General features: G+C 40.6%; 1 protein-coding gene across 1 annotated transcript; it reads left to right on the top strand.

Moving 5' to 3' along the window:
- Positions 1-5,138: 5,138 nt before the first annotated feature.
- Positions 5,139-16,754, top strand: NUDT22 (nudix hydrolase 22). Its single transcript, XM_018565193.1, has 6 exons — positions 5,139-5,174; positions 7,874-8,475; positions 13,076-13,183; positions 13,665-13,762; positions 13,842-13,935; positions 16,597-16,754. Exons 2-6 carry the CDS (start codon positions 7,879-7,881, stop codon positions 16,696-16,698), a joined length of 999 nt encoding a protein of 332 aa, XP_018420695.1. The 5' UTR covers positions 5,139-5,174; positions 7,874-7,878; the 3' UTR covers positions 16,699-16,754.
- The last annotated feature ends 6,009 nt before the right edge of the window (positions 16,755-22,763 follow it).

Raw genomic sequence — 22,763 nt, 5'->3', positions numbered from 1 at the left:
ATTATGACAAATCACGGCCTGAATTATCTTGCTTTGCATGTAATGAGTCTATCTCATATATTAGTTTCACCTTTTAAGTTGCATTAGTGAAATAAATGAACTTTGCACGATATTCTAATTATTCGAGTTTCACCTGTAGTAGCCATTTCCTACACGCCACACTGTGCTTAGGTCAGGGCCATCTAGATTTTTGTGACATTCAAAATGTTGGAATGGGCTCCCAGTCCTCTGGTTGAATTATCCATTATATCAAGTAGATAAAATCTCCAACAGGGAATGTTGTCTTTGCAATGGTAGGTCTGTGGTACAATGTGCTAAGCTCTGACCACCAAAGTCTCTGAGATATATTAGGCAGCATTAGGTCATTTACTGATCATCTGTCAAAGACCAAAGTATCCGTTTTAGGTGGCTCAGCCCTTTTAATTTGCATTATGCAGCTCATGGAATGAAGTTAGTTTTGTAACAACTTAAAGGAGAACTATGAGGTGGGTGCTTTTCACTCACCTCATAGTTCTAGCCGACCTGTGACAATGAGACTGTCACAGGTCGGCTCAGTAGATTTTCGACATCGATGTCGGGATCCGCTCCGGCTGCGGCGTCTCAGTATACCGCGAGCTGTAGCTTGCGGTATACTGAGCTTAGGGTGACGGGAGGACGCTAGTTTGTGTCCTCCCGTTACCCTAATGAGAACTATGGGGAAAAGCCCTGACCCCATAGTTCTTTAATTTTCATATGCCAGGTCCACTTTAAGTATAACATTGGCTAAGCAACGATGAATCATCTACTGGAGTCGTTGTGGTTACCCTGTGATGAATGTGGACATCTCATTTTCAAGCTGCAAGTAGTTTTCAGTAAGGACCACATGATTACGTGCATTCATGGCATCCAAATGACAGCAGCATAAGAATTGTTTATGGTGAGGTCAGCATTTGGGACTATTTACATTTACAGTTGACATTCAGAATATTAGGGTGTTGCTTGGGTGTCAGTCTTCTGCAGCCGTTGTACAGTCACTGATGGCAGACATAACAACAACACTGTCAAATGTCATGAGAGGCAAATTGGGGCTGCAATTGACTTTGCAAGTGAAAATTCGAGTTTGTTTTCTGCTTATTAAAGTTGACAGATAAATATGTAGAATTTGACTTTGTTGAAGGCCAAGGTATTCTCTGGCTATGGCCAAGCACTTAAATAGTTTTATTGCGGCTTTACAACCACACTTGTAGGCAATACTCTGAGTTTCCCAAATTGTGAGACGGCTCTTCACTGCAGGCAGTGCACATCAAGGGACAGGAGTTATGTCTTGGATAACCTTCTGGCATTATACACTTGCTCTTGAATGCCCGGTTTGAGACAGGCTATTTGTTTTTTATTGTAGCCTTTCCAATGTTCTTGCCAAGATATGAGGATATTTCTTATAATCCTAATATCTGCATGATCTAAAATCTTTCATCCAAGCTTGTATGAGTTATGGGTAATCAATTTAGAATGTGTGGCAGAGGGTTTACCTGCTTTCTATGTCATCTGAGCCTCACCCCACTTGATGTTCCCTTAATACAAAGGAATAACAACGCATGTGAAAGACACACCTGCCACAGAGCTGACTGTACAGTATGAGCAAAAGTTCAAGTGTAAGAATTTGGCTGTGAGCTCTTAACACTCTCCTTCCCTGTGTCCCTCTCCTCTCCCAGCATAGACCTTCTTTTATTTTTTTAATTGAATGTTTGTCACCTTACACTTGTACAAATGGATCATATACCACGTGGAGATGTTCTAATTAGGACATAGGTATTGTAGGGACGCAGGCTGAACTGGTATTGGCAGAAGTAAACCATGCACAAGACCAGGACACCCAAGGACAGTCCAGGCAGATTTATCCTGCACTTTTATTCAGCAAGACAGTAAACCCACACAGTTCAGTGCAGGAGGGCTTTGTACAACTCTATAGCATACATGAACAAAACTTCAGCTCATCCAATGGAAGAAAATCCTATGTTCTGCCACTCCATTTAATGGCGAGAATGCTGCACGAACTGCATTCAGCCAGCATATGTCAGGTCGATGATTTATAAATCATTCCCTTAACGTGGAAAAGGTTGCCAACCTCTGGTCTAGAGATAAAGGTCCTGGATGGACAGATAGCTGTACAGTTACTCTACAGGTGACAACTTCCTACTTTCTGCATAAATCTCTGTTTTACTAAGTTTTTATCAGCACCCAATAATATTATTCTACCTGGGGAGAAGTTGGAACTGCCACTCCTATGCAGATGGCCCCATTACAAGTTTACTAGATCTGTACACTTTTTCAGTTCTATTTAATGAATCAGTCCACAATCAGTACAGGACAATTAACAACCAATCAGAATCCATCTTTTACTGGACTGATTTTAGTATATGGGAACCCTGATTGCTGTGGATTACTGACCTTTTTTTAATGTCCTGTTCAAAGACTTGGACCATATGTTATTCTAAATATAACATGATCTATTTCTTACAATCTGTCCATCTCTTTTGGGGGTTGATTGGGCACTAGGCTCTGGAAGTGTACACATATAATACCTGGCCAGTTTTATTTAAAGAGACACTGTCATTGTGCCTGTTTAGGGCAAAGTGACTGTGTCTGGGCATAGCCATGCAGGAATGTATAATATAGTCCAAATATACCTGTCAATGAATTCTGAAGAAGCCTCTTAATCTAATGTTAAACTAATGTCATCAACACAAGCCCAAAGCCTGTTGACACAGGCCCTTTAAAGTGGCACTGAACTCAGGAGTTAGCTCTTAAAAATGCATTTGCGTACCCTGTTAACAAAAATGTAGCTTATTTGGGGTCTCCAAGACCCTAAAGTCACCTAGGGACCCCCAGAGAGGCTGATGAGGCAGAGATCGGCTTCATCAGCTTCTCTAAACGTGATATAGTCCATCACGGGAGTGAGCTTAGGGCGGTGGCTACTTTACAACACACAGGGACCATGAGCAACAAAAGTAGCCACCCTCCATAAGGAAGGACCGTGTCAGCACCAATTCAGAGATGATTTAAGGATCTGCAGCAATACACAAATAAGGTACTTGAATGCATTTGTAAGATTTTTTTTTTCCTTACTATGAAACAGGTTTCTCTTTTTATAGTGTTTTAAGTGTTCTGCACACTAACACACAATTCCTTTATTATTATTCCAATTCCAGCCATGTGCTTTGTGAGTGCTGTAGTCCCTGTTGGCAGTTTCTCTTGTTAGAGATACAGTTTCAGGTGTCATTGGGGAGCGGCAGGTACACATACACTGACATACATAGCGACATTCCTGAGACTTCAGCAATTACGTGTCAGAATGTCTCTGACTGGAAGAGCGGGTGGAGTTTGGCCTGTATAATTACTGCGGCTGATACTGTAACTGAATAGGAGATTCACCAGGTAAGAAATCTGTATAGATTGTGACTGTTACATTTACTGATGTTTGGACGAATATCTTTGCAATAGGAACCCTGAGTGTGTATATAGTCTACTATAATGTTTCATTGTACTGTCTGTGTGTTTTTTCAGACACGTGGTGTGATTGACGAATGTTTCTGCAGGATGGTGCTTGTCTAAGTATTCTGTTACAGCAGTCTCTCTGCATTCTGCCATTGGTTAAAGGATAATAGGTAAACCATGTTCCTTCCAGTTGGCACTGATTATGGCATGTAATGACAGTGATATTCATGTAGGATGAGACTGCTTGTTGCCTGGTATTGTAGGAATGTTTTTATAGGCTGGTAATGCTTGTAGTATAGTTTAATAATAAAGTTTCTACTGCTAGATCTTGCCATTGTGCACATGGAATCCATCTGACCTTACCCTTTGTTTTTTGCGGTGTTTTGTTTGCATATAAACGTTTGAGGAGAATGGATCATAGACATAACATCTAAGAGAATTAAAGTGACATATTACAGCTCATATCTTTACATAGTAAACAATGAATTCTTTGCATATATGGATCTACCCACTTTTGAGTCATAGAGCGAAAAATAAAAACAGAAAACATAAGGGGAGTAATAAAATATTTTGTAACCATGTTCATGTTAATTGTGTAATCATAAACCTAGACCATGTTTGGATACATTTTTTCGTGGGATGCCAAATGGGAGGTTCAATTTATGTGTAAATGTGAGTTTATACAAAAGGGTCTTTAGATGTGCCAGTTGGGGTGTCTGGGGGGGAAAGCTAATACAGAAGAAAAGATTTTATGATTCCCAGGCTAAAAAGATGTTCCCATTTACCAAATGTAGGCGTCCGGCTCACAATTCCCATAGGTAGGACATGGAATAGACAGGTAATAGTACTATCAAGAGTTATCTAGATATGCCCCTGACCCCCCACATATAGTACAGGACAGACCCCTGAAATTTAGATATTACTCATCACCATCAGAATAGATAAATAAGATCTGGGCACTGTTGGTTACATTATGGACAGCCAGATGGAGGAGGAAGTTTTCTTCACAATATTGACCTTAGTCAATTTTGTAGTTTAGTTTATTTAATAGTGGAACTACAAAAGGGTGACCATTTATGATACCAGAAGTGAGTGGTTGTGTATTCTGTGTGTATGTGAACTCCTAAAATGTCCTTAAAGCTGAAATTTGGGTAAAATAAAAATTTACCCTTGAAGCGGGGCTCCCCCCCTTCCCCCCTTTTCACTGCAAGGATTAATACTAGGGAAGTTCAGATACTTGTACAGATACTTTTCCAGCTCCAAGGCTAGACTAGAGAAAAGTTCAAAAGTCAGGAGGCAGCTGTCATATTTAAGTAATATACGGAGCTCCTGGGATTTGTGCATCTCTGTTTTTAATGTACGATTTTTTTATTTTTTATAAATATATATTAGGAATGCACTGATACCATTTTTTTCAAGTACTCACAGATACAAGAACTGGTAAGTTCTCATGAAAATGCCAAGTATCGACACTGGTATCTGAACATCGCTAATTAATAAATACTTATTTTTGTCTAGGTGTAACAGAAAAAAACAGTTATACTTACCTTATACCTTGGCAGCGACGCTCTTCTCTGCTTTCCAATGCTAGTCCTACGTTGTACGTAATCACATCAGAGCCCAACAGAGCAACGAAGAGAAGCGACTTTAGAGGGACTGGTCGTGCAGCTAGGAGGAAACTTTCCAGAGTGAGAAATAAGGTAAATTATACGTTTTTTTTCCTGTTCCTCCTAGACAAAAGTTCAACTTTAAATGGTTATGTAATCATTGTATAAGCTATAATAGTCAGTCAGTCAGTCACTGTCACTCACGGCTCCCCACAGGGATTCCCCCCTCTCCGATCCTCCAGTGCTGACTGGAGGCACGGACGGCGGAGGGAGCGTGCACAGCTAGCTCTGCCTCTAGATGGGCAGAGTCAGCTGTCAATCAGTCAGCTAAGTGCATCTCAACAGTATTGTCTGGATCCGTCCCGGCTGCAGCGGTCTCAGCATAACGCGAGCTGTAGCCCGCGATATACTGAGCTTTGGGTTACGGGAGGACGCTAGTATATCTCCTCCCGTGACCCTTAATAGAACTATGGGTAAAAACACTTATCCCATAGTTCTCTTTTAAAGGGATTTATTGAGTAAATAAAACATGTATTGGGTGTATGTTAGGTTTCACTTAATGTTGTAGCTCTCCAGGCTTCCCCTCCTGCACTCCCCTTGCTGGCAGCCATGGCTTGTCTCACCAGTATTTGTTTGCTCAAAGGACTGTATTCCAGCCTAAGAGATATAATAAGACACACAGAGTGTCATTACATTTCAATGGCTGGGTTGTGATTCAAGGCTTTACCTAAAAGCTGTATAGTGTTTTACTAAATTGCAGCCCCCAACTTGGCTGTTGTAAGGATCAGAAGAAGTGGTCAGATATTGATTCAGCCTGAAAAACGCCCATGAAGTGAGCCTGTACTCAGGCATTAACAGTCTTACTGTGAGACATAAAGAGTAATAAAAGGACATAAATAGATTCTATTCTTGAAAAATAAGCTGCTCCAAGTTCCCTTCTGTTTGACTCACATGATGAAATTTGCATTTGATAATGTCCTATCTGCTGGTTCGCTTCATAGCTCGGATTGGCTTTTCCTTCCCTTTACATCAGTGATCACATGACCAAATACCAACGTTTTTAGTCATGTGACCAGCACTGCAGGAAGTCTGGGGACAGGAAACATAGGCATTTTAGCCCGTATGTTACTTTGAAATGTATGCAATACAGCGTGACTGTTAAATTACAACTAATGGCTCCTCTGTAACAGTATAAGTACCAAAGCCATGTACTATGTACAGGTGAAACTCGAATAATTAGAATATCGTGCAAAAGTTAATTTATTTCACTAATGCAACTTAAAAGGTGAAACTAATATATGAGATAGACTCATTACATGCAAAGCAAGATAGTTCAAGCCGTGATTTGTCATAATTGTGATGATTATGGCTTACAGCTCATGAAAACCCCAAATCCACAATCTCAGAAAATTAGAATATTGTGAAAAGGTGCAATATTCTAGGCTCAAAGTGTCCCACTCTAATCAGCTAATTAAGCCATGACACCTGCAATGGGTTCCAGAGCCTTTAAATGGTCTCCCAGTCTGGTTTTATATTAGTTTCACCTTTTAAGTTGCATTAGTGAAATAAATGAACTTTTGCACGATATTCTAATTATTCGGGTTTCACCTGTAAAGCACAAGAGCAGTGCAGCATCATTGCGACACCCATCACAAGAAATTGCTTTTGCTGGACTTCACTGGTAGGCTCAACAGGTATTTATGGGACTTTGCAGGGATACTAAGGGAAAACTGCAGAGATTTTAGCCTGAGGGCTGTTCAGTTATGCCAGATGGCCATATACTATACAATCTCATTGTACACTCTTTGCATGTCCTTTAGATTTACAAAGACTGTATAATATGAGGATGTACCTAAAATCCCTCTCGTTTGTATCAAATCAGGTAGGTCCTTCCACTACATAGTTGATTGTACAATCTACCTTAGATATACCATCAGATTGTATAGTGTTGGCTCAGCACATATGATGTACATACCTTTGCAATGTTACTGCACAACCCTCATCTGCTGCTGGAATCCCCTAAAACCTCTATGCAAATACCAATTTTTGAAAATCAGTGTTTGTATAGGGCTAGACATGGCTACCATGTAATAATGCTTGTGGAAGCCAAAGGGGGGTGTTCATGTCTGCCAAAATCCAGAAGTAGTAGAATCCAGATAAAGAAGACTACTTTGGGCTTCAGAAGTGGATCAGGGAAGTGTGAGAGGTGCAGTGAAAGTAGGAGCAGGCATCTGCGATGCATCATATGATAGATAACCACTGTAGGGGACATTTAATCTGTGTATGATCTACAACTGAAATGTGGTTCAGCAAATAAGTAGAGATGCAAAGGTCACATCAAATCTTACTTGATTATTTCCCGGGCTAGTAAATAATACCTGGTACAATGAAGGTGATAGATTATACTCTATTAATGTTGTATACACTGAGGTGTATACAACTTTAAGAACAACATTAAGATCAGAAGAACAAGCAAGATGAATGTGTATTGATCACTTTTGTTGGACTTCAAATTGTTTGGAACATTATTTGCCACATATTAATTAGGAATATTGCTGTCATATACAAGGTGTAGCCATAGTTCTATAACTGTAGATATCTTTTGAACATTTTTTTTGGATTCATTTATTGGAATATAATTTTTGAAGTTGAACACTGTTCTTTCCAGGTGCAGGCTCGCTGTAAATAGGGTATAGTTAATTGTTAGAATAGCACAGAAGTCGCCTATGAGTCATTAATCTATTAATGTTTCTGGACTTGATTTCTTATTCTTTTTGTCTGTTAAATTGCAGTTCTCATGGATCCCGAGATATCCATCCTGTACTGCAGCCCCTCCCCTCAGGGCATCCCCCAACAAAAAGTGCACGTCCAGCTTTCACCACTTTACCAGCGGCGTCGACTTCCACCCCCAATGGAAGAGCAGATTCTTGTGGATTGGGAAGAACGCCAGCGCAAACAGCCATGGGTTTTTAATGGAGCAAAATTCAGGCTTCATTCCATCCAGCCCGAAGAAAATTCAGCAACTAAAGAACAAGAAAAGAGAGAGCAGAAAAAAGAAACCCAAAAAGTTGAAAGCAGACCAATAGATGGGGATGAAGGGCAGAAATGTGGAGGAAGTGACCCTAATCTCAGCGCAGGGGGGGGGCTTACCCTACACTTGGCACTTACATGTTACAGAGACTTTTTGGGCACCAACTGGTCAGGTGAGGCAGGGGCACTACAAGAACGGGGAGGACGAGAGTATGGGGACACCCAAGCTTATTTGGCACAGCCGCTTGGCGTAGGCGCTGCTCTACAATGTAAAGACGATCGGTTTGTGCTACTGAAGAGGAGCTTCAGGGTAGGAGAAGCACCTGGTCAGCTGGATGTTCCAGGAGGACATCCTGAGCCCAAGGTAAGGCAACTATGGCAATCAAGTTAATTCTGCTTGTTTGAACTGCAGTATAATATCGAGATACACTTGTAATGTGAGTGAATAAGTGGCTCTGTCTTTGTGTGTTGAATATTTACTGCTTTCTTCTACTTGTGTAACTTGTATATTATGACCTAAGCCAGCAGGACCACCATGGGTGACACCCAGCTACCACCAGTTGTTTTTCTGACAGTGAGTTACATATTCTTGCATATAATGAGAGGTTCCAGACTGCCCCCTTCCAGTGCCATCTGCCAGGTCCTCATCGTTGCTGCACCTGCACAGCATGAGAATTTCTGGTGAATGGAATATTGTACTTTGAGCTTGCATTTCACCCTCTCTGCTTCCATATGCCTGGAATGTAACTGCTAGCTAAGATGACAATCTGTGTCTTGCTTCTAGTGGCTGGTTTAAAGTAAACTGATTGTTATTAGTCTCTCCACCACCAGCCCTTGCATGTCTTGGGCTGCTATGGCACATCTGATTGTCTATGATTCTACAGATGGCCATAAGCTGCTCAAACTTCGGCCAGGTCCTGCTCCTTAGTTAGCAGGACTTAGCCAAAATTGAAGCAGTGAGTGGCCCCCTCCCAGGGCTTAAATGGACAGAGCATATATATGGCCCTGTTTTAAATGTAAAATGAAAAAATAAACATGGAAAAAAAAAGATGGTCAATGTGTAGGTAAGAATTATTGATGACTCTGATGAGGATATAATATTCATCTAGGCAGTCCCAAATACAAATGTCCTAGACCCAAATGACTCAGGGTACCCAGACTGAAGAGTATCTGCTGATTTTAATAAAACCGTTTAAAGCACAAGCTCGCCAAGTTTCCAAATCCTGGCTTCCTGTCTGCAATCCACAAACAAATCACATAAGACAAAGTAACCGTTGTAATGTGCTACGTGGTTATGGGTGTGAAACATCTTTCATCCTATACTATGGTATAGCAACAACAGGGCGATCCCTATACATGCTATTGAGCTTTAGGATTTTGGGTATCCAGACTGGGCAACCCATTAACTAAGGCAAAGCTTAACTATCACAAAAATAATTTTTTTTGGGGGAACGCTGACCCCTGCATAAATGGGTTTTAAGGTTGTATGTTTGTGAAGTAAGCACATTTTTATACCAATTCGTGTAACATACTGATTTAGGGGGGTTGGCCATATGGCAGCAATAGATATGGCAGTTTACACTTTAAAATAAGATTTTCTGCAGGTTTAAAGTGTATGTATAGCAATATTGTTTTAGTTTTGAGCAGAGTAGAGAAGGGTTAGAAACCTTGTCAAGTTTTTCTTCCTAGCAGACGCCATGTTCAAAACTTTCACATCAGCGCCACAGCACCTAGTTCATAGCCCAGAAACAATTCAACTGGCACCACTGCTGAAGGCAGACCCATTGTAGTCAGGGAGACTGAATATACCTATAGCAAAAAAACAGAAGGGAAGGCACCCTGTCTGGCTTCTGGTTTTCTATCAGTTTTTATTCCTGCCTGTGTCCCTGCTGGGAAGATTCACCCTTTCTTTGTTCTGGTGGTCATTGTCACCCTGGCAGGAAGTGGTGGGAAACTAGAACAGGAATAGAGGGGAAATCTTCCAATGGGGATTTCACTTTCTTGGAAGGGAATTCACCTAACTTTGGAGAGATTACCTCTCGTGAAGTGAAATCTCGGGACACAGACAGCAAAAAAATAAACTGGTGATTTTAAAATACTTCTCTACTTTTATCCAAATGTAAAAAGAAATGTTTTGGCTATACATACACTTTAATTTATAGTGGGATAACTTTGTATGGCCATTGTATATATGAATAGGGCTGCTGGGAGTTACTTACGTAAGTTTTACTGTTATTACCCTATTAAATAAAATTAAAGTAATCCATTATCTGCTATGAAGGTTTTCTTATTAATGTGTAAAAACAATGTTCCCATGGGGAGAGGGACAGAAAATTCAGAGAAAAGGAATGCGGTGGCAATATGTAGAGTTTTAATAATAGGATAGGTTTTATTTAGTGTCAGGTGCTGTACACAAAGACATATGCAACTGTTGCTGGCCTAATAAATTCCTTCACCACCCCCCTTCCCCCACATATTTTGGAGACTCCTATAGTAATATATCCCTACCAGCATTCCTAGATACCATCAACTTCTCTGAGCCATTCCGAAGCAAAGAGATAGAGGATGATTAGCTAAAGGATTGAAGAATGTTCAGACAATAAGTTGTTCACCTATTTGTACAGCGCTAAAGACCTTAATGAGGAACTGATGTGCTATGAAAACGTGTTTGATTGAAATAGACTAAAATAAAATCAACATCAAATTTTAGGTCTGTGCGTAAAGTGCATCAGTGAAACAATGAATAGAACAATTCAAACACACTTGTGTATAAGGTAATAATGTTACTAAAATTATAATATAAATGTTGCAATCAATATAAGATACACTGTGAAAAAGTCCAGTATATCAGACAGTGTTCTTTTCAAAAGCAAGCATTCCCTTGCTGTAAAAACTCTCCCGTGTTGTAAATAGTGAATTCCTCTGTGTAAGAGTGGACCCCCCAAAAGAAATGCACTCGCTAAAACAAACGGCAAAACCGCATATTCGTTAATCAGGTGAGGGGTTAATCCTCCGCAAGCAATGCTTGCTCCCCTCAGTGTTTGTTCCTGTTCTTTCAAAACCGATAGCCACACATCCCTTAATCAAGTGAATAGTTGTGTTAAGATTCACCATAATTATCCAGTCATGTGAAAAGCAAATCACTGTTTACCTATTTCATTTACACATGATTGAATAATTGAAGCAATTATTCACAGTTTGTGTGAACATTCGCAAATCCTTTAGTAAATCAGACTTGTTGTGTTTTACTCACATTATGGGCTCTTCCCAGTGCTTAATGAATGCATAAATCTGATGGCCACCCAAAACTGAAATATTGAGGCTGTGTTCTGGCCATACTAGGAAAAGTGGCTGGTTCCTTGCATTGCAGGTACCATAGGCTGCCTCCAGTTACCTTCCCCACTCTTCTGCTGTCCTAAATCGCCTTTGGAGGCTCAAGAAAAACACAGTTGGGGAAATGTATTAAAACTGGAGCAGACGGAATCTGGAGCAGGTGGCCATAGTAACCAATCAGCTCTTGTCTTCAGGTTGTTTAGCTAAGCTTTGAAAATGAAAGCGAGAAGTTAATTGGTTACTGTCGGTAACCGATTTTGTCACTCCAGTTTTGATAAAGTCCCCTCTGTGCTTCTGTACTTGCACATGATATTCCCCCTGCCTCCCACACACCTCTGGGTGCCTGAGAAGTAAATTGCCCAAACACTGTCACATGTGGGTAAGAGGGAACATGCTTTGAGGGAAGATGTTTGCATCAAGAGGTATTACGTAAGGTAAGTACTTAAAGCAGCATGGGGGGGCTGGGGGGGGGATCGTGCGTTTTATGTCACTTTAGGTGCCTGCTCCAGTCGCTGGTCTAGCAGCCTGCTAGAGAAATCTACTCCAGGATATCCATCCTCAATCCATCTTTTCTCCAATCTTCATTTGCACAAGTCCTGATAAAGAATGATCAGTAAAGCCCCTGAAACATGTTGGCTATCATTGTTACTCTTATGATGAGTAAAAATTAAAACCAGACTGATAACCATATGTCTGGTGTTCTCTTTATTCTACCTAACTTACTACTGTCATTCCAGGGACTTCCTCTTCAGATCCATCAGACCGAAGAGAGCAGCTTCTTAACTAAAACGTCAACAGATCTAAATATTTGTTTAAAAATCCTGATCCAGTACTACACCAATATACACTGAGTGGCCAGATTATTATGACCACCTGACGTTTGTAGGCAAATTAGCTATAATTAGCTGTAATTTTGCGCTGAAGTTGCTAGAGGGCCAGACCATTATAAATAGGGAAGCAGGTTGTTTGCCACGACAGTAGAAGTGATTTTTTTTCTGAAGATATGGGTAAACAACGCGATTTAACAGCCTTTGGACGTGGGATGATTGTTGGCGCTCGGAGCCATGGAGCGAGTATCAGCAAAACAGCAGAATTCGTTAAATGTTCAAGAGCAGCTGTTGTTAAAGTGTTTAAAGACTGGACTGTCAGCCGAAAATCTGAGTCTGAACATGTGAATTTTGCCCGTCAGCGACTAGTCAATGTTAGGGCAGAACGGAGACTGGCAAGACTGGTACAAGACAACAGAAGGGCAACAGTGCAGTGTCAGATTCCTTGCATCACCTTTCAACATCTCGTGGAGTCACGAGGCGGCCCAATGAAGTCATCTCATGGAGTCATCTCGTGGCCCAACGAAGTACTGATGGGGTGGTCCATAATAATCTGGCCACTCAGTGTATATCTTAATTTATGCCATAAAGAAATGAATATTTTTCAGACCGGTGGTGTGTCTAACCTCTGCAGATTTACCACTGCTTCCACCAGTCCTTCTCTGCAGCTTGCTGGCAGGGGATAGGCTTCGACTGCTTTAAGAAAACAAGCAGTAGAAATCTTTGTTTTGCTGTACCTGGGTTGTATTTATCTGACTGAAACTGAAAGTTCTCTTGGGCTTTTTCCTCTTTCCTTTCCACAAGGCTGTTGCTCCCAATGTTCCTGAGGAAGAACTGAGCTTGGAAGTTTTAGAGCCAGAACTGGTTATCACAGAGCTTTTCTCATCTATCCTGGCTGAAATACGGGACGAGGTAAGTGAAGTGAAGTGGTGCCCATACACTTGGAAAATGTCTTGCTTTTAGCCACTTCATGCTGCCCAACAAAAAACAAAATTGGGTGCAAAGCGATTGAGAGCACCTTTTATGAAGTCTCCCCAGTTTGGGCACAGAGTGCAATAAAAACCTTATGAGCTACTAACTAGGAAATTTTGTCTGCCGAAACATTTCGGCTGAAAATTGTACTTTCGGCAAAATGCCTAAAGTACCATTTTTTGCCCAAAAATGCGGTGCATCTCTTTCTATGTAGTTCTACTAATCTTGAATTTCTTTTCTCTGAATTCCTTGTATTCCCTGAAGTTGGTAAAATTATACACTGTGGGATTTGCTTGCGTAGTCATATTCCTAGTTGTAGTACTCACGATTGTCACAAGATGTCACACTGTATTGATATGTAATAGAACACATGTTTTATTTTATATCATCTATAAATATATTCTTTTTCTTTTTTTTTTAGGTTAATTTACCTTTGTCTACATTAAGTGAACCTCTTCTACTTGGCATTGCTCGTAACCATACAAGTGCAGGGCGACCAAGTGCAGAATTCTATGTAAGGTAGGCACATTGTGAACGTGTGTGATTTCAGCTAACTCCTAATGTTCACATTCAGCTGACATGAAATGTCACTTCTCAGGTGCAGTCTGACCTCAGAAGAGGTGAAGAATAGGTACTTACAGGGAGGACCAGAGGCGCAGGAATCTACCGATATTATTTTTCTAGACAGAGAGGTAAAGATTGACCACTTAATGCCACAATGCATAATGTTTGTTTTTAAAAGAACAAAAACACCCCGCATGTCAGTTTGCTAAAAATGTGTATTTATTTGCAGTATTTATAAAAATGTGTTATTGCAGCACCTACAACTGATGCATTGAAAAAAATGAGAAGAAAATAAAAGATGAGCACAAAATTTAAGCTGTTACTCATAGCAACTAATTTGATTGCTCCTTTTTTAGGGGAAATATTAAACTAGAATTCTTATTGGTTGTTATGGGCAAAGGTTTCAATTTTGTGCTCCTTTTGTCTTTTATGGTGCATGAGCCCAGTTTATATAAATTGAGTTTATTTTTATGCTATAACACTTAATATTACCAAGTTTACATTTTCAACAGTCCCCATAGAACCGATGAGAAAAACCCTTAGATGATATTGAAGGGAATTGATCAAAACTGGAGCAGACAAAATCTGGAGCAATTGTGCATGGCAGCCAAAAAAAAGATTCAGACAAAGACATATACCATAGGAAAACATTCAATACATTACAATACACAATAAACTACATCCACAAAATAAAAAGACAAAATAAACAAACTCAAACCAAGCCTTAAATATCTAAAAATGACAAATTTGTAATCTATCCTATCCCTCTGGTTTTTTTTTTAGTCTAACACTCCTGAGCTTGTAGCATGTTTTTATATTCACATAAATTTGGTACCGGACTAGGAACCTGGAACTTGGTTCTCTTTCTTCGCATCTCTGTGGAAGCATCTGCATATTTTGACACCATGTGTTGTAATATCTTCAAGGCAGCCTGCTCCCTGCAGATTAGTATCTCTGTCCTGATAATTAATAATTCTGGTCAGGATTGACTTTGGCATTCCCCTAGCTTGATGAGAGGTGGGTCGGAACCCCAAGAGCCCTCTCTACTGACTACATTTCACAGAGACAAGCCATCTCTCAGTGTACTCTGCTATATTATCCCCTTCAATTTTTTCCGGAGTTATAACAATTCTAAAGTTATTTTCACAAAGCCTATTTCTTTTTCGTTCATTTTTTCACTATTAGCATTTGCCTTTTGCTTGAGACGATGTATATTTTAAAATATAAGCCACATCCCCGTGTCACTTTTTTCTCTCTTCTAGAACCAGGATTCTCTCCCAAATTTCCTGTAAATCATGCCTTATAAAAGTTATTTAATTTTCATGGGAGAATTATATGCTGCCTCCTTCACATCCCCAAGGGCAAACCATTCCAGCTTGGGCTGCAACCACCTGCCTCTTTTTTGGATTTTTCTTGCTGTTTAGCATCCCCCCACCATCCTGTAGTAATCTTACAGGTGTACGCACCTCTTCCCTTAGCTTTTTTGGCATTTCTACTGGCTGTCCCCCAAGTGAGAAAAAACACCAAGATACAATACTGGGCTATGCTGGTACCAGTAGTGCTCCTATGCAGGATACTGGGTTGTGCTGGTACCGGTGGTGGGCCTTGCGGGATACTGAGCTTTGCTGGCACCGGTAATTCTCCAGTACAGGGTTCTGGGCTATGCTGGAACTAGTAGTGCTTCTGTGCTGGGTACTCGCACAAACCCCACAGTAGCCAGGGGCCGCAAAGCAGGATCAGTCAGAACCCTACGAGAATCAGGATGCCATATCACTTCCTCCCATTATGCTTTTAAGGACAGATTCTACCCCCCACCCCCTCGTCTTTTTTGCATTCATAATGTTTCTAAACAGCAAATTTCGTTTCTCTTTATAGAAAAATATGGTGCCAGCACTCTTGCATGTATTCTGCAGATTCACTACAATCTTGCATTCCAACTGAATTAAAGAATGTAAATCTCAAAACTAGATAATTGAATAATTTATATTCTGACATTTCAAGCCCCCAAGAAATATTTTTCAAGGTATGACATTGTGAAAGATTTCTTCCTTGTCCTAATATGAGGATAATTATTTTGCATGAATTTAATGTGCAGTTAAATATTTCTCCTCCCTTGTCATGTTTAGGATTGCTCTTGTATTTCATTCACCTATTGCTTATTAGTACATGTTGTATTACTAATTACAATGGAACTGGATTGCTAGATCCAGAGTGTAGCTTCAGCTTAACAGACATCATATGCAGATCAAAGCTCATTCCTTTGCTCTGCAGATGAGTAAACCCAAAAGTAACATCTCTAGAGTCCAGTATCTCATAAACACTGTGTCAGCAAGTCAATTTTTAGACAGCAGCATTTATAATAGCTGCTGTATTTAAACAGCAACTCCCAGGAGTTGCCAGCAAAGGGGGAGGGGCGGAAGTGGAGCAGAAGGACGGACGTACTACACATGCCCATTGTACCTTGGTGGCGTTTTTTTTGAGCAGGTGTAGCATGCATGCTGTCCTTCCATCTTCCAGTCTGAGTACTGCTGTACATAGGGGGTATTACAGAGGGTGATATAAGGTTATATATATATATATTTACTGAAAATTTAACTATATTAACTGGGGGGGGTTTCCACCACTGTGTGGAGTGCAGCTTTAAATCTTAATATTATGTTTCTTCCCTGAATGTTAATGGAAGTTTTACTAGCAGAGAGCACTTTATGTGAAAATGTTGTAAGTCGGTTATAATCGAACTCGTTTGTACTGATGGAGCTAGGTAGTATTCATTTGTGATTCATTTACAGGATCTGCTGACCATTGAAAGCTCAGAAATGTGGAAGGAGCTGTGTCCTTCAGCGAAGGGTTGTATGAAACTTTATCTCTTAGTACGAGAGCAACAATCCTGAGGTGAATTGGAGACAACATAAGAAGTTTGAAGTAGAGAAGAACTAATCATTTTACTCAGTAGCATTCGTAGTAATTCATAATAAAGTCTTCCATGTGTCATGATCAAGCACCTTGTAAATAAATCATGTAGCTTTTACTTTTGCGTAGCTTTTACTTAATGAATATTGTTGTTTTTTAATAAAGAGGTTTTTAACTGTGAGGAATGAGTTTATTTTGATCACAGTCTCTGTCTACTAGGGATCCACTACCTTTTTGCTCAGGCATTGAGAACAGACGCTTTCTCTCTGCTCTGAGAAAAGAAAACCAATTCTTACTTCTTGCTGCTTTTTTCAAGATATTTTCTCATCTAGCAAGAGTTGCTGCCAAGCCACTGGGACTCACCCTGCAGCACTCTAGATCGACTGATTCTTGGCATAACCTTGAAGGCTGTACCCAGACCCTGCTGTGAAGCAGGGCCGGCCTGAAATGTGTCCTCTGTGCACTGGACTGTGCTGTAAGCTCTCTCCAAGACACACTTGGTGTAGTGTGTATGTTAGACGCAGAGTGCTTTACAGGTCCAGGATTGTGGTGCACCCATTTGATGGAACCCTGGCCCTGAAGGCTCCTTAGGTAGTATGCCCACTGGAAAGGCAAAGACTGCTTAGATATGACATGTCCCCTTGGATTCTGCCTGTAATCTCCATTCTCCTGGTGGGTGATGCAGGGCTTACCAAGAGCAGCAGTTGTATGGTATTGCCAATTTATAATCCACTAACAGTTCTGGGATGGTTTGCTGTGTTTCTCAAAGACATGACACTGATAGACTGTCTCAGCACACCTCAGAGTGCTTTCGGGGGTTGGAGCCTTCATATGAATTCTCGGGTAATAGCTCAAAGTTTATTAAAAAAAAAACAATCTCTGCCTTGTTGGACTCAGAATGCAGGGGCCACAAGCGTGCATCCACACCCTCTCCTCCAGAGTCCATCCCTGATTTACCTGGTACAGGAGAATTCTTAGTCTACTGACACAACTCTGAAACCTAAGGATATAGTTGTTGTCTTTATTGACGTAGTGCACATGTGTCTAGACATAGAACAGTCTGCATTGGCCATACCTAAAGTTACCAGTCTGGGCTCCCTTAATAGTGCCCAGTCTGTTAAAACATTTACTGTAGACTCACTATTGCAATCTGTTTTGTCTCCTTTTGGTACACATGCAGAGGGCCCTTTGGCTCAAATGCTGGTCTGCAGAGCAGCAGTTCCAAAAAATCCTACTGATGATGCTTAAGGGGCAACACCTGTTTGGTATACTCCTAAACACCTCCTTTTTTAGGATGTCACAAGGGAAACGAGCACCCTTTTACCCTAGTAAAAGAAGCCTACGCCTCAATCTGGAAAACCTTCTACCTCAAAATCAAAAGAGTTCATCTCATTTCTCCCTGACCTTCAGCCTGAGAATCCGTTCTACCAGAAGTCCTGGATTTCCAAGTCCTTCAATCTGGTGAGTAAGTCCTCCTGGCTGTGAGGGTACGCCCCCACTTGTCAGAGTGGGGGATTTCTATTTGCCTTTGCGACCACCTGGTTCCAGGACATTTCAGGCGTTTGGGTCCAAAATGTGGTTTCCAGGTGCTACAAGCTGAAATTGATTTCTACATGCATGTCCACGTCCTTCCAGCACATCCACACTTTCTATGTTTTGCAGTGGGCGCTCAGCATTACTAATTAATTGCCCTTCCCTTTGGTTTATCGTCTGCATCTCGGGTCTTTGTCAAGGTGCTAGCCACTATGCTTGCTCTGGTTTGCTCTCGGAGCATCCCCATAGTCAGATATTTGGATGACCTCCCACTGAGGGAACAGTAGGCACTCTCTCTCTCTCTCTCTCAATGTCCAACAGACTGAAAATCCTATAGAAGTTCAGGTAGATCCTTTTTTCCCCAAAGATTGTTTCCCCCCTTCCACTTTACAGGGACATTGTTCTCCCATCTTTATGTCCTGTTCCACGACATTCCATGGAAATTTCCATCCACTGTCTAGCTGTAGTATGTGCTGTCTGAGTGTATCTCTCAACTACAATTTCTTGTCAGACAAACACACTTTGTCATTCCTGAGGGTCCCCTTAGTGAACAACCTGCTTCTCGGTCCACTATCTCCAGATGGTTTTGACAGCATATCATTCAAGCCTACAGTCTTAAGAACAAGGATTCACCCTCTCCTATCAAAGCGCACTCCACCAGATAAGATACATCTGATGCCAGCTTTGGTTGTTAGGTTCTTCAGCCGGCTGTGAGCTGTATTGAACCCCTTATGTTGCCATGTTGTTCCCGTTGGCTTATTAGTGTGTTGATTGTTGTGTTGCCCACCACTCAGTTGGTCTGCTTTTGGATGCCCCTATGTACCTGAATTTCATTCGTTCTTTAAATGTACATTTAGGAAAATTTAAAAATGTTCACTTACCGTAAAATCCTTTTCTTGAACTATAGTATAATGCACTATAATCTTTAATTATAATATTATAATTTATAATCCACTCCTACTATTGCTTGCTATAAAACCGAGCCATGATGGGAATTAAAGAATTACACTAGGCTGTCATTACAGCTTTGTTTGCCTGTATCCAATCTCTGGAAGATGGCAGCATAACCCTATGTAGCAGGATTACATCCTGTGTCCCTTAATGTACTCAAGAAAATTATTTTGCAGTAAGTCAAAAATCATCTTTTAGTTTGGCAATAAACGGTGTGTTATAAACCCCTTTATGCCAGTCTTTTAAATTAAATACTGCTTTCATTTATTAATTGTTGTTGCATCTCAGTGCTGCCGATCTCCTTCACCCATTTTTTGTATACATACAAGCACGCCATCTTTGACTGCATGGCATTTCTCAGGGCAGGCTTTCTGATAGTGATAGATGAAATTACTGCCTGTAGTCATCGTCAGAAGCCCATGCGGCAACACAGGAGCACAACTGAGAGACAGGGAGACAGCATTGTCACTCTATAACAGAAAGCACCTGAACAAAGACCTTCATACCAGGATCAACATAGTTTAATAAAAGCTGCAGGTTTAATCATTTTAAAAATTAGTTATTGGGCTTATGTATACTTAAACTGTTGTCTCTGAGTCACTGGATTCATTCTGTCAACATCTGCAGTTAGTGAGACCAAAAGACTACATCAGGCCATAGACTTCAGATGACGGCAAGTCCTGCAGGCATGATCCAACAATCGGACTATGCTTATTTTATGGCAAGTGCTAGCGTACGCATGCACATTTAGGTAGCAGACAGTAGTTGCCCCCTTTCCCGTACAAGCTTATCCCCAGGGTGACAATAAAATTGAGACAAGAACTTCAAACATGTGTGATGGATCACCTTCTCCGAAGAGAGTGATCAGCCAATGTCTTCTGCTTGCTAGACAGAGGAAGTAAGATGGGAATCCAGATCAAGTCATATTTATAGCCAGCTTTAGGGGAAGTCTGCTCTAGTCACAGTTTTACTAAAGACAAGTGAATAATAACTAGATCAGACAGTTGTATGCAAGGAGTCAGGCAACGCTGTTCCCCTCGAATACAAGATCTGAGTTCTAAAAAGAATAATGATAATGTGTCAATTTCCTGCCTATTCCAAGTGATCTTCCAGCCATGCTGGCTAACTGAAAAGCAACAAAAATTGCTGTCATGTTTTATATTTGTTTTTTTCCCCCCAAATTTTTATACAGGTATTACAGCAAAGCATATTTACAAAACAGTTTACAGAAGCCAAAACATTTGAATATAAAGTGATAGCGATCTAGAAATGGAAGGATGTAGTGACTACATGCATGAGGAAATAAGTACTGCGTTCATCAATCTTCACATAAAAAATGCTAACAGTAAAAATGGTTAAAAAATGTTGCGTTAGACTCGCCTTTTAACACACCAATATCTGATGTAAGGTGTTGGTACAGTTTATAATGATGGCCATATAGAGTGGTTAGTTTCTTTCAGCCATTGCAGTAAAATTAAGAACATTTGGAAACACGAGTCTGGATTAGGATACCACCATTAGGCGGAGTATAATGTAAAGTAAACTGTTTTAGTACATACACCTATAGTGTACTAGTGTGCGCATTGTATTAAGTTCTTAGACAAGTGGCAGATAGGTGGTTTTCCAACAAAGAGGTTAGTGTAAGTCCTCAGGGGCAGGGCCCTCCTTACCATCTTGTCTTGAATTGTATTGTGATTGTAATGTCTTCCTTATATTGTGAAGCGCTACGCAAACTGTTGGCGCTATATAAATCCTGTATAATAATAGTGTAAAGCTGGGTATACACAGAATTTTGTACAAAAAATCTTGTCTAAACATTCAATAACAATTTCATAGATCTGATGAATGTTGTTTGAAATTTTGTTTGGTTTTAACATTCAATTTGTTAAATCAATTATATTTTCTGAATGAAAACCACATTCACTGTTAGAATTTCATTTATTCGAGAAAAAATGCTGTTCCTTTGACTTTGGTGGCACTATAACCCTATGGTAAGAGATTTCAGATCTCCACCGTGTCCTTCAAGAAATGCAGAGAAAAGGATTTTACGGTGAGTACAATTGTTATCCTTATCTCAGGGGAACAATAGACTTTGGCCAAGAGAATGAGTCCTAGCCGATCATCTTTCCCCTCGGATTCATGGGTTTTGAGGTCCAACGGCACCAGAGCACAGCTGCTGGGAACCATCCCTGAAAGTAATATACCCAAAACAATGACACCAACTCTACAAACATTTTGGTAGATGTCAGTTTTTTTTGTTTTTTTTTATTTTCTTTATTTATAAAAGAGGAAACACACAGAACATGGCATTTCATATAAAACTTCAAACAACATTAGGTATTCTGGCATAGCGTAGACCAATATTCAGCCAGGTCAGATCAATTCTGGATTCACTCAACAATCAGACCATAAAGGTGCCCATACACTACGATTATCGTACGAGAATCGCGGGAAATCCCGCGATCGAACGATAATCGCAAAGCGTATGGAAGGCGTGCGACCGTTTCTACTGTGCGGTCGCACGTCTTCCGTCGAACAAGCAGGCTTGAAAACCCGCAGAGAATCGTACGATTCTCGCCGAGTTAGTGGCCTGCGTGTTCGACAACTGCCAAAACGGCCGATGTGCGCACGCGCACACTGCCCTTTGCAGTCATCGGAAGCCCGCCCCTCATTTCAGTAATCGCAAGCCCGTCCCTCAGCGAGGCGGGCTTGCGATGAATGCAAGTACGATCAACCTGTCCAAGATGGGCAGATCGTACGAGCTTTTAATTAGCTTACAACCATCGCAAGACAAAAGTCTTGCGATGGTGTATGGGCACATTAAGAGGTCACATAAAATTATCAACTAATTAAAGGGAGATCAGAACAATCAGTCCTTTGAGAGAGTCCAGTATGCCCATGCGGAGACAATAATTTTTTTTGTATGTAGTATAGAAACGGACTATACACCTAACAGCTAAGCAAAGAAAGGAAAACAATATATCCAAAAGTAGGGTAGAGCAAAGGAAGAAAGGTGAGTAACCTAAGGGTCACCCCAAGTAGACAAGATAAGAATCTAGAGAAGTCTATGATGGAAAGTTGTACAACACACAAGACAACAAAGGAGCTGCTAGAAAAAGTAAAAAGAAAGAGTGAGAGAGAAAGAAGAGAAAAGTAGAAAGAGAACCATCAGGTGAGAACAAAAGGTCAACTATAATTTAATGGTACCCATGGACATAGCAATTGGTCAGGTAGGGTCTGTGAGTACCATTATTTACTGTACATACCACATTCATTACTAGGCCAGTTTACTTTTGTCTGCTTCAGAAATGTGAGTGGGGCTGCTGTTTACATTTTAAAGAAAGCCAATATTGATGAGTGTGCATTACTTACGTGTTTACATCATTAATTGCACCTTTGAGAAAACCATCTGCAAATTAAAGAAATAAAACAGTATGGTACAGTGAACTTGGACACGAGTCTGAAGTCTACATCTTATTGTGAAATTAGAACAGCAGCCAAGCTAGGCTCTGCAGCAGCATACAACTATAATGATATAAAAGTTAATTAATACTAATCAGTA

The sequence above is a fragment of the Nanorana parkeri genome, unplaced genomic scaffold (genome assembly GCF_000935625.1).
Source record: "Nanorana parkeri isolate BGI_ZX_2015 unplaced genomic scaffold, ASM93562v1 scaffold25, whole genome shotgun sequence".
NCBI classification, from domain to species: Eukaryota; Metazoa; Chordata; class Amphibia; order Anura; family Dicroglossidae; genus Nanorana; species Nanorana parkeri.
This window is presented reverse-complemented; position numbering and strand designations above follow the sequence as displayed.

What these genes read in the sequence shown, in the direction of transcription:
- NUDT22 (XM_018565193.1), top strand. Translation starts at nt 7,879, where the DNA reads ATGGATCCCGAGATATCCATCCTGTACTGCAGCCCCTCCCCTCAGGGC. An exon ending in GAGGACATCCTGAGCCCAAG is followed by an intron (nt 8,476 to 13,075) that starts GTAAGGCAACTA and finishes CCTTTCCACAAG; the next exon opens with GCTGTTGCTCCCAATGTTCC. An exon ending in TGGCTGAAATACGGGACGAG is followed by an intron (nt 13,184 to 13,664) that starts GTAAGTGAAGTG and finishes TTTTTTTTTTAG; the next exon opens with GTTAATTTACCTTTGTCTAC.